The sequence below is a fragment of the Hylaeus anthracinus genome, unplaced genomic scaffold (genome assembly GCF_026225885.1).
Source record: "Hylaeus anthracinus isolate JK02 unplaced genomic scaffold, UHH_iyHylAnth1.0_haploid 5, whole genome shotgun sequence".
Classification (NCBI taxonomy): domain Eukaryota; kingdom Metazoa; phylum Arthropoda; class Insecta; order Hymenoptera; family Colletidae; genus Hylaeus; species Hylaeus anthracinus.
The window spans coordinates 3,129,556-3,141,596 of record NW_026535322.1 but is presented as its reverse complement, the minus strand read 5'-3'; the positions used below and the strand labels follow the sequence as shown (position 1 = coordinate 3,141,596).

The 12,041-nt window shown below is 44.4% G+C and overlaps 1 protein-coding gene across 3 annotated transcripts in view; it reads left to right on the top strand.

Annotated features, from left to right (window-relative positions):
- Positions 1–11,364, top strand: part of LOC128895392 (cAMP-specific 3',5'-cyclic phosphodiesterase 4D) — a 112,639-nt gene extending 101,275 nt beyond the window's left edge. For all 3 annotated transcript variants that reach the window (XM_054157942.1, XM_054157941.1, XM_054157943.1), the window contains 4 exons: positions 5,036–5,273; positions 5,608–5,994; positions 6,081–6,332; positions 6,714–11,364. In XM_054157942.1, the coding sequence (XP_054013917.1) occupies positions 5,036–5,273; positions 5,608–5,994; positions 6,081–6,332; positions 6,714–8,507 (2,671 nt within the window). In that variant the 3' untranslated portion in view covers positions 8,508–11,364. The remainder of the gene's footprint in view (positions 1–5,035; positions 5,274–5,607; positions 5,995–6,080; positions 6,333–6,713) is intronic.
- The last annotated feature ends 677 nt before the right edge of the window (positions 11,365–12,041 follow it).

Below are 12,041 nucleotides of genomic sequence, written 5' to 3'. Positions count from 1 at the left end.
TCTGCGTTTCCTGGTCCTTTGACCAACGTTGTATAACAAATTATTATTGATCGATGACCCATTCGAAATCCCTAAATTAATATATTCTGCCTACAATTTCGTTCAAACGTGACGCAGGCTCGCATTTCGCGATTTAAATTTAATTTCCTTTAATTCGTCGCGCGGTTCGCTGAGAGCAAAACTTTCGAATTCGTCGAAAAACAAAACGATCGAGGTCCCCGCAGTTTCCAGTTCTCTGTACGCGGTCAAAGACGTCAGAATCACGTTGCGTTCTAAATTTCAAAGCGCCTCAAGTGCACGCACGTCATCGCGCTTTAACGTGAACCAGAAGCGTGGTAACCGGAGGGAAACAGAATTTTGCAATCTTCGCGTTTCAAACAGACCCAACTGGCGCACGTCGCGGATGCGAAATATCATTTTCTTCCCGAGTTCCCAATTCCGAAAGGCTTCTATTCGTAAGCTGATTAAAGAAAAGTGGCGAGAATTCTGGACCAGCAATTCTTGGAACGAGTTTGTTATCCGTAACATGTTGTAAAAATAGTAGCAAAAATATTACAGTGCACTTTATTCTCGTCTCCACTTCGTACCTTAACCCTTTGACGAGTAAGCATTTTTAGGAAATACATACGGTTTATGCGCGACCGATTACCGATAAAAAACGTTCTCGATATAAGAGCGTTATTTATACGAATGCTCGTCGTTATCACGACCGTGCTTTCACGTGTAATTTTACCTTTGACATCGGAACGTTTCGTAATTGGCTTCCGCACGATGAATTTTTACGTAGCTCCATTAAAACGCATCGTCATTCGCTTGCACTCTTTATGCATTCACGTTGCGAAGATCTCGCAGTTCCGGCACGAGGGGAACACGTTCGAAATCATTTCGTGGGCGATTAAGCCGGTTGCCCGTGGGATTTTCGCAAATTGAATTTCAAGGAGGATCGTCGTACGATTCCAACCGCCCTGGGGGGTTCACTTTTTACGCTGGGAAATAACGAAATTCGGCGACGATGCATTCTATTTTAAATCATTCATAGAACGCTCACGACTGATCTTTTATTAAATGATTACTGTTTGCAAGGTGTTTCACTGTAGACAGACAATCTTACTATTATAAATGATCCTACGAGCCATAATTAAACCAGAAACGTGAATGAAACCAAACATTGGAATAGGAATACGAAAGCTGAATATAAAGTTTCGTTGAAAACCATTCAATCGTTTATACGGATTTCTGTCGATAAACACGCGCATACATGCTTGCGCACATTCCAAAAATATATTCGTTTTATTGGCGAAAACGTGACCAGAGAATCTAGAAATTCGGGTTTCTTTTTTCAACCAAGTTTTCTCTACTTTCATTTCATTTTTTATCCTTACATTTAACATCAGCCTTCTTCAGCTTCTTCATTATCATTTTTACTGATCTTTTTATCTTTCTCTCAATTTATTAAGTAATACTTCAAATTCGTTCGTTTTTTCCTCTCTTCGCAGAGATTTCACTCGTTTTTTTTTTTTTTTTTTTGTTTTTTTAAGAATACACTGCCGCGAGCGAATAATCAAACTGCGAAACAAACGTTTAGAATCTTTCCACGAGAGTGTTCGCTCCCAAGCCAGCGAGATACCGATGATCGTTTCTAAAGGCCTCCCTTTCGTGGAAAAACGCGCGCGAAAACAAACGCGGATCGATTTGCGTGTCGAAACAAGGCGAATAAACTGGAGCAAACGTGCCGTGTGTACGAAGCAAAAACGAAGCAAGTACATCGATCGGATGTAATGCAAATGTCGCGCGTCGACGTTCGTGGAAACCGTATCAAAAATATTCATGGATTACATGGAATCCTATTCTTTGAAATTGAAAAGAAAATTAAATACTAACCAAAACGTCGACCACCTTGGAAACGATATCAATAATATAGCGGGGCATTATTTTCGACGCTCGATTTTTCAGTTTTCCCTCGAGGTAATGGAAATGTTTCACCGTTTATGATTCGAAATCGAATTTCCACGGTTGAAATTCGCAACCGATTGCGCGGGATTCGCCAGCGAACGGAACAATAAAAACGCATAAACTACATTCTCGTCCAATTATTCCGAATCATATTAAACCGCCTATTTGTCGGAGATAAATAAAACAGAAAACCGTGTATTGTACAGCGAATTTGCATTCTCCGTCACGGATAAACAATTATTCGAGTGGAAGAGGCGTCGTAAAAGCGTGGCCGCAAACCTCCTGCCGATATGGTATATTTTCAAAGCATTTTTCATCGCGATTCATATGTTATTCGTATGCTAAGTTCCTCCCTTTGAAGGGGGCGCATTCGCGTCATTTATTTCGTACGAAACCCCAGCACGCGTGGCGACAAAGGAAACGCGCGAATTAAGTTCACGTGCAAACAATTAAAATAAAACGTCGAAAGGTTCCCGTTATTTAGACGTGTAGATATAATACAATATCTTATTTATTTTCCTTTCGACACGTTAACGTATTTCTTCTATTTTTCCATTTCAAAGGAATGGTGTTGCAATCAATCACACGTTTAATTCAATATTTATGAGACCGAGCATTGCAAGGAAACTGACTGCGATGTAATTTAAATTTATAGAAGAATAATGTTAAGAGGTATCGCAGAATCGTCGAGGATTGGAATAACGATACTTTAATCAGCGAAACAGGGAACTAATCCTTGAAACGAGCTCTCCCTGACGCTCGTATTTATTGTTCCGCATAATCGCCATCGTTCACCGCACGCTTCTTTAATGATGGACTAGAATCTTGGCATCGTCGCTAAAGAACTCCATTCTTTGTCTTCTCAACGAGCTCCTGGATATCTCGTCCACCTCCTTGGATTGAAACAACGAATAAGAAGAGCTCGCTGTACCCAGGACCGAAACTTTGTCGCAACATGACAATGCTAGGGGCTTGGAAACCAACAGAGACAACTGTGAAGTTGGAACCTATCCACTGTGCATATAGACTTCCTAAACTTGTATGCGTCACCCACTTCCCAAACTTGCGGGAGCACATATTGACTCGAAGGGAGAGGCACAGGAATTATAGACGTTCGAGTGATTTTGTTATTTAAATGTATCCAAAACAGTGAATACATACTTAGAGTAAGCTGATATTTTGGAACAGAGGTGAACACATTTGGAATTAATGTAATATTGATCGGAAATAGATAATCGAAGGAATAGACGAGTGAAGGAGCTTTGTATAATTAAATTTCCGAGCGATTCGTAATGTGCTTCATCTCTAAAAATATCTCTGAAATTATTGGTGTAAATATTCATAATTAAATCTCTTAACGACAGGCTTGTTCTGAGGTTCTTCGATGAAATAGAGACTAAAAAGTTTGTGGACATAGTATCGGGGAGTGAGACTCGGCAAAAATCGAATGCAGCTTGTTTACAAGCCTCTTCGTCAGCCTTCGTCGACTTCTGGGAATGACGATCATGGACAGTAGCAGCCTCCGTTGCTTTAACCACGAAATGCTATTAAGCTACCGTTATCTCTGTAATAACCTGCCGTAGCCAGGTTATAATGGTGAGCTTCACAAGGCAAACATTATCGTATGACACGATTCGATGCGGATGCTAAATGCGGATTGCCAATTAGTGGTCTTCATTACCACGTGCTTCGGCCTGATCTCCTTGATCCTGCCTTGATCTTAACGCAACCGGTCGATGCAATCTCGATGTGACTCTCAGCGAGTATTCTTTAACCCTTTACACTTGAACAATTTTTGTTGATACGAGTAACTGTTAACTTCAAGGCAATTTCGTGTCATCGCTCGACAAAATTTAGAGCCTTCCTTTCCTTCGCTATACAAATGTAGTTTTTATTTATCAAAAATCTAATTTATAGTTAAACCATATCGTATCATCAAGGTATTCTAATTTCCTATCGAAATGGTTATTATTCTTCCTAGTTGAAATAAAAATTACTTCCATAATTAGCATCTCAGATAACGCATTCCACGTTCTGCGCCACAGGCATGCTTAGTACATTAATCGTTTATTCAGAAGCGACCACATATGTTATCCGCCACATTGCTCCGGTGAATCGATGCTAATGCTTGCTAATGTAATTTCAATCTGTCGTAGATTGGCTTCCACATTGATTTAGTTCAATAAGCGGATAACCCATTATTCCACAAAGTACTGAATGCTGATCACATCCGTATCCCGATGAAATGACATGTTAATCCAATTAATTTCATCGCGACAGGAGTGTAAAGCATTGATTTCCCATTCAAAGGGACTCGACTTCGAACGCAGGTTAATTTACTTTCTCGAATGGAATCGTATTTCCCTCCTTTGGTCAAACGTGAAAGTAATTAAAGCAGAATTCGTCGCATCAAACGAAGTCACCAGACGCGAATATTCATAATTAAATTGCGAATATAAATTCACGACTAAAATCTCTGACGATAAAATCTACAAATATTGTTCAAACGGATCCTTCTTGATTTCCTGTCCAAAGGGTAGTACCTATACATTTGTCACTATAAACATGCATCTTCGTTAACGCTGCGATAGTTCCTCGAGATTATGCATCGTTGTTGCATACGATCGGTATGGATTTATACGGTCACGTTTGGATTACAATAAATATTAATACCGTGCGTTACGAAAATCCTTTTGCGTTGCCCCTGCATATTTATGAGTTTACGAGTCATCGATACCAGATCACAGATATTCAAATCGTGTTTTCGTTACAAAACTTTGGGAATCTCGTATAGTATAGTTAGCGGCGTGTCTGGCCTGTAACATGTTAATGCTTGCGAAAGGAAACGAGAATTTTCGTGCAATAGACTCTGAGACTCTGAGACTCGAAAACTTTGAGACTATGATTCTGAAATTGTATTGTCGTAAACTTCACTATACTGACAATTCTAAAAATCCACTGCAGTAAACGTAGCAAAGTACGTTCTGAGTCCATTCGAAGTTTGAAAGGCAATTCCCCAGATATGAAGTCCCTTGATTATGGTTCTACAGTTAAAATATTAGCGCTTATGCTTCTGTTGCAGCGACGTGTCAGTGTCATCGAGCGTTCGAGAGTGGCTGCGTTCGCCAGCCTTCGACGCGCGACAGTGGGAAGACGAAGAGCTGCTGCTGATGCTGCAAGCGATGTTCGTCGAGCTCGACCTACCTCAAAAGTTTAACATTCCTTTACCAATCCTGAGGAACTTCCTCTACGAAGTTTACAACAACTATAACGAAGTGCCATTTCATAACTTCAGGCACTGCTTCTGCGTGGCGCAAATGGCAAGTATCTACACATACACACACTACTATCAACTCGCGGAATGACTCCATTCTAATGAAGGAGTTTTATGTACCCCCTCTGAAAACAACGTAAAGTCGTCTGAAATTATATTTCTTGGTGGTCAATTAAATATGAGGGTGCTGCTTTCTTCGAAGGGGAATAAAGATTTTAGGGTATACTACGACTTCATGGTTATTGGTAACATTCTTTAAATTAACCAACTTTGTTAACTTTGGAATGCAAACGAAAATATTCCGTATATAAATGGAAAGAATAACGGGAGCGAAGGATATAAAATACCGAGGTACGTTTTAATAAATCTTCTGGCTTCAGATGTACGCGATAGCCTGGGCAGTAGATCTTCCGTCGCGGATCGGCGACCTCGAGGTTTTTATACTGATCGTCTCCTGCATCTGCCACGATCTGGATCATCCGGGTTACAACAACATTTATCAAATAAACGCGCGCACCGAGCTGGCTCTGCGGTACAACGATATCTCTCCACTGGAGAACCATCATTGCTCCGTGGCCTTTCGCGTCCTGGAGGCGCCTGAATGCAACATACTCGCGTCCTTGGACAACGCGACCTATCGGGTAGTGCGCGAGGGGATCATCAGATGCATCCTCGCGACGGACATGGCCAGGCACAACGAGATCCTTGGGCAATTCACCGACATCATCCCGGAGTTCGATTATTCCAACAAAGCCCACATCAATTCGGTAAGTCTACGAAACGAAAGCACGATATTTAACAAATTCGTAAACAACAATATATATCCAAACGCAATTGAAATTTTAAATTGCAGTTGTCGATGATACTCATCAAAGTGGCGGACATCAGCAACGAGGCCCGACCAATGGAAGTCGCAGAACCGTGGCTGGACAGGTTGCTCCAGGAATTCTTCAAGCAGAGCGACACGGAGAAGCTCGAGGGACTTCCGGTAACACCGTTCATGGACCGCGATAAAGTGACCAAACCGTCGTCCCAGGTCAGCTTCATCGGTCTGGTTCTACTTCCTCTTTTCGAAGCCCTCGGGGAACTGCTTCCAGAGCTGCAAGTACGTCTGCTGTCGTTTTCATTATTAATAAAGTACATTCATCGCTCCTGCGCCAACATCTCCTGTGAGACTCTCGAGGCTTTCGAAGATGATCAATACTGAAGTAGAGTCGGGTTTAGAGGTTCGACGTTCTGCGATCAGCCCCATTAGAAGCTTGAAAATACACCGTTGAACTATGATCGCTCAAGTAGAGACTATTTAGAACAGTTCGTCCTTAAAGTTTGAAATTGTTTAGATGAATTATTGAAAGACTCTGGTTGTTGATTCCAAAGTTACATGAGATGTTCGCTGCACAAATCGGTTAACTCCACCAGTCGCATAAAAATTGTAACATTGTAACACGCACCAATCTAACGATATCCGAAACACCTACTGTTCCAGAGTCTCATAGTCCAGCCAGTGAGGGAAGCGTTGGAGTACTACCGTAGACTGAACGAGGCGGCGAAGGACGAGCGCCACCACAGAAAAAGCGTGGCTGACCTGGGCGAATCGACGCCGATGGCGACGACTCCCGGTGGCATGAGTTCGTCAGCGGTGGTAAAGTCCACCTCGTCGCACAGCATGCGTTCCAAACGTTCAGCCGGCACGATCCACTCGAGATCACGATCCACCGACGAGGACATCACGGAGAACCTGACGGCGGAGGACGCGGAGAACCTCGAGAGCTCCGATCCGGAGACAGCCACCGAGGTGGAGGTCAGCGAGAAGGCGTTGAAGTTCAAGATCTCCACGGAAGGGTCCATAGCCGGGCCGCCATCAGGTAGGAAAAGCTACCCTGGTAGCCGGAAGGGTAGTCGAGAGAAATCGTCATTGGATTATCATAATCACGACCTGGCCAGGGCTGTCAGAGAGCACGAAAGAAGACGCAGTAAAGGAGAGAATCTCGGCAGCAACTTGAGCTCGCCGGTCAGCGCGAGGTCGGCGGAGGGAACGAGGATCCTGGAGGAGCTGGAGAAGAACGAGATGATTCTGTTGGACAAGAAATTTGGGGAGGGGAGACTGGTCGAGGGGAACGGTAACGTGGTGGTCGAGACGCAGCAGAGGAATAACCTGAAGAGGACGGGTAGCTTAGCGGAGAACGAGCAGGAGGCCAGGTCTAGTCGCAAAGAGGTTCACAGGGAGTCGATCGGTCTGCGATGCTGCTGCGACGACAAACCGGGATCCAACAATCACAAGTCCCTCTTCTCGCGATGGAGGAACTTCACGGATCGTCTGAACATCAGCTTCGAATCAAGAGACTCCCCGTCGCCGAAACCCACCAAGCACCTCATCAAGACGCTGAACAAGAGCAACTCGGTGATCACCGCTCCCATCGCGACCACTTCTTCCAGGCACAACAACTCCTTACCGATCTGCAAGCGATGCAACCTCGCGAAACCCTCGGCCAACGAGAGCAAAGCCATCGCGACGGTGGTCGAGTTGTCCTCGGTGGACAAGCGAGCCACGACCCTGCCCAAAGTCAGGAAATCGGCCGACTGCAAGAACAAAAGCTGGCGAACCGTCTTCGCCAAAGAGAAGAGATCGTCCACCTCCCTGGAGACACTCCCAGGCGCGATGTCGGAGGCCTCGTTAACGAAGCACCGACGGAACTTCTCGAACCCGGAGGGTAAATCCCAGAGCTTGAAGGAGGTGAAGGAACCGAACCCGGACATCGAGTTCGGGGAGATCAACGTGCGCGCGAAGAAGCAAAAGCAGCCGGCGATCGTCGTGAAGACCGAACACGCGTCCGGCGAGGACGTGCAAGGCGACATAGGCAAAATCGAGATCAGACGAAGCTCGGCGAGCATGGAGGATATCTCGAAGATGACCAAGCAGACCGAGTGCGCGATGCTCGGGTCGTTTGAGCCAAAGAAAGCCGAGGAACGGCCGCACGCGGGCAGTCTTGACTCGATGTTGTGCAAGGACACGACGAAAGTCAGGAAGAAGCCGACGTTCTCGTCGCCGTCGACCGCCAAGAAGTCGTCGCCCGGTTTGCTATCGCGTTTCAAGTCGGGCATGAGCGTCGACAGTGCCAGGAGCAACAGCAACAGCGACTCGTTGCACGATCAAAGCTCCCAGTCGCCCGGCGGTTGGATCTCCTCCTTGACGGCGAGCTTTCGGCCGAGGAGACAGGTCGCGGAGGCGCCTCTTTCGCCGCATCCGCACCGCTCCCCGAGTCGGGAGGAGATCAAGTGATACGGCCTGGTGGTCGAGGACAATTCCGAGAAACAGTTGTCGGGCCTGCACAGGTGGCTGGCTGAGAATTTCTTTTGTTGCAGCGGTTGAACGCGGAACGTGTTTAGCAGAACTATGATCGGCGGAGGCGGACACGCGCGTAGCCAAAGATCGTTTACGATAGGCAACAAGATGGGAGGGAAGTCGAGAGGTAGTTGAGAGACACAGATGTCGAGGGAAACCGAGAGCGACGAGCGTTTTTCGGCTGCGTTTAAACGATCTCCGTTCGTTTGGAAACGTTGTTCGGTCTCTCGCGTCGAATAGACTAGGTTAGAGGGGTTTCGAGAGGAATTCGAGGCTTATCGGGGTTTCGAGACGATTTGCTTTCCCCAGCGACGATCTATACCGAGTTTCGATGAGGAAACGGGGAGGTGAGACGCCACTTGTCGGTCGATTTCTTCTCGCGCGAGCCTCGACGGAATCCGCCGGTTGTCGAGTCAACGTAGACATCGTCCACGATCGGTTGGGGAACCTTTGGATCCCTTCTCTTACTCGTCCGCCCCGACGACGGCCTGTAAAAATAACGATAAAACGCGACGGTCGAAGAGAAGGGCCGTAAATGGGGTGGGGTAGGGGGGCAAAGTCAAACGTTGTAACGAGGATTAAAACGCGATTCAAATTGTCGTAGAACGTGCGTGTAGTATGTCGATTAGCTGTTTCCAAATGTAGCCAGAGAATGTGTGAGTGTAATTAACGTTCGTATCGAAGCCAAACTGTCGAACAGGTGGCAAATACCAAATATATGTATATTGCTCCTAATTATCGATCTCCGTTCTGATAGTATAGCGGTTGAGGGAGACAAGGGGGTAGAGGAAGGGTGGAGAGAAGAGACGGAGCTTTGAACATTGATAATACGCGGCGAAAACGAATTCAAACTTCGTTGGGATAGACGCGAAGAAAACAATGGGGAATGAAGGGGTTGGGGGATGTATGGGACAGAGAAAGGATGCACTTGACTTGAAGGATGGCGAAAAAAGAATGCGCGGTATATAGACTATTTTATTTATTGTCCAATTAAAAGAATAGCCTAATGAGTAATCATTAATGTTGTTCGTTATTATACATATATACATATATATATACATAAAGAAAAGAACTATATATATATATAAATATATGCAAGACGCAATGTATACAAAGACGTGAAAAATATGCAATCCCCATCGAGACAAAAGCGTACATATATAAATAAAATGAATATATATAAGGATGGACGTCGCATAAAGATGGAGAATCTATGTAATAAAGGATAAGCGCGAGCGCGTAGGTAGACAATGGAAAGATAAAATGGAATCAAAAATGCAAAACGAAATACAGAAGAAAAAGGGGGGCGGGGGGGAGAGAAAGAAATGAAATTAACGTCGCGAGGTACGAGAACGCACGCAGAACATTTATTGGTTCGTTGGAAATTTAGTCGAATGTTAAAATGTTCGCTACGATCACTGATAATAATTATACTTACGAACCGATGAGATAAAAGACGATCGCGAATCTCAACCCTTTCGGACTTGGAATGTAACTAGTAGTTGGGTTTCGTTAATTAAAAACTGCTTTTCTAAATTAATACAGGAAAAATTGTCGATGATTATCATAAATTTTTCATCGATCGACAGATATCTGTCCTCGCGGAGCGTTTTTGAAATGCGTCTGAAAAACGATGAACAGGAGAGAAAGTAAGCGTATAGAGCCTAACGTAGCCTCCGACTTAAGGAGAATAATATTACCCTCGTAATCGGTTCGTCCGCGACGCATCACACATACACACACATACACACAAATACACGTGTTTCTCAGCCTCGACACAAATTAGTTCTCTAACGGCGTCTCGCTTTTTTCATTTTTAGATGTTTATATTTTTATACTCCACCAGTGTGTCTGTACGGCGATTAAAAACCGCATGTATTGTTGAACTCTAGTCTTACGTTATTGTCTTCAGTACCCAAAACTCGTTTTGGGCATTCTTCGTTTTCTACGGCGATCGTAGAGCGGAAAGATGAACCCTGCATCCGCATCGCGCGAGCGACCCTCTGCATTCTGCGTAATGCTTGTTCGATTTTTCGAAGAGATTCGTTTGAATGGTCACGGAAAACTTTGTCGAAACTTGAATCTCAATTCAGGAATTTTACAAACTTCTATAGCAGCATATTTTACGGCTAATAATAACAGGAAAATGTTATATGATTCGGTCAAAAATTATTAGACAGGTTTATTAACAATTTTCGAATTAACTTCTCAAAATATTTACGAGTATCTCGATACTTCGATTACTTCCCAATAACGTCGCAGGAAATGGATGACCGAGTGCCATATTATTCCATACATTTATCTCAAATGTAATTCACCCAGAATTTTATTTATGAATGCTTCCGTGGAATCGACGAATCTCTTCAGTCGGCGTTCAGGATTTGCGCGAATATTTTCACTCCAGCCCTTTCCACGTCGGACATGAGATCTCACCGCGCGAATCTTTCCACCCCATTGTGGAAGCTCGTTGAAATCTTGAACCTTAAAGAGGATCGAAGAAAAGGATCGACGAATGTAAGAGACGCAACGGTGTCTTCGAGCGAGCGAGCTACGTCGAACCATAATAACGTTGTATACACGCTATAATATAAATTATTAAACTTCCAGTGGTACGAGGGAAAAAGTATTTGATCTAGCCAACGACGAAATCGTTTCGAACACCTTCTCCCATCAGCCCGCGAACGAAACGACCATAAGTCGCGGCCTGGTCGAATGTTCGAATGATCGACGTTCAACCGCTGCGATTCGGAGTCAAATGCTTTTTTCGTTCTACCACTCACTGTCTGTGCCTGACCTTTGTCAATATTTATTTGTCTCTTCCTAGACAGTAAATCGATTATCCGTCGGTCGATATCGAGCGGCTACGAGGCGATTATTTTCTAATCTATTCGGACCACTTGTGCCGACAATCGAACTATCCAATTACCTGTGTTACTTTCGAGCAGCGTTGGACAAAAATGTAACACGTCATCACGGTCACCGGAAGCAATCGGTGATCACGATCAATGATCAATGTACAATCAGACACGATGATCGAAAATTACTAATCCGTGATTGCAGATTCAATATGTAGTTTTCAATCTGACAGTTGCGAGTAATAATTACGATGGTAGAGTCCCAGAGTAATCACTGCCCAGCACTGCTTTCGAGCAGGGCCGAATTAAAGCGTGGTGTTCAAGGGCTACAGCTTCATTCGTTACAAATAGATCAATTATGAAGATCGAGAAACGATATTCTTAACCCTCTTAGTTCCAGAGGAGTTTTCTATTTATCGAAAGCTACTTATTACCTACCTTCACTCATTGAAGTAACTTTAATTTCTTCGGTGCCTTTTTCCTTTGGAAATAGTACGAACTGTAGCCCAAGAGTCCCATGAGATCTCAATTGGGCCCTGCTCGCGAGCGATGTGGCGTCGGTCGATCGCCAAAAGAAAATTTGGGGCCTGGGTTTCCAGAGGGAAGCCAGGGTTCG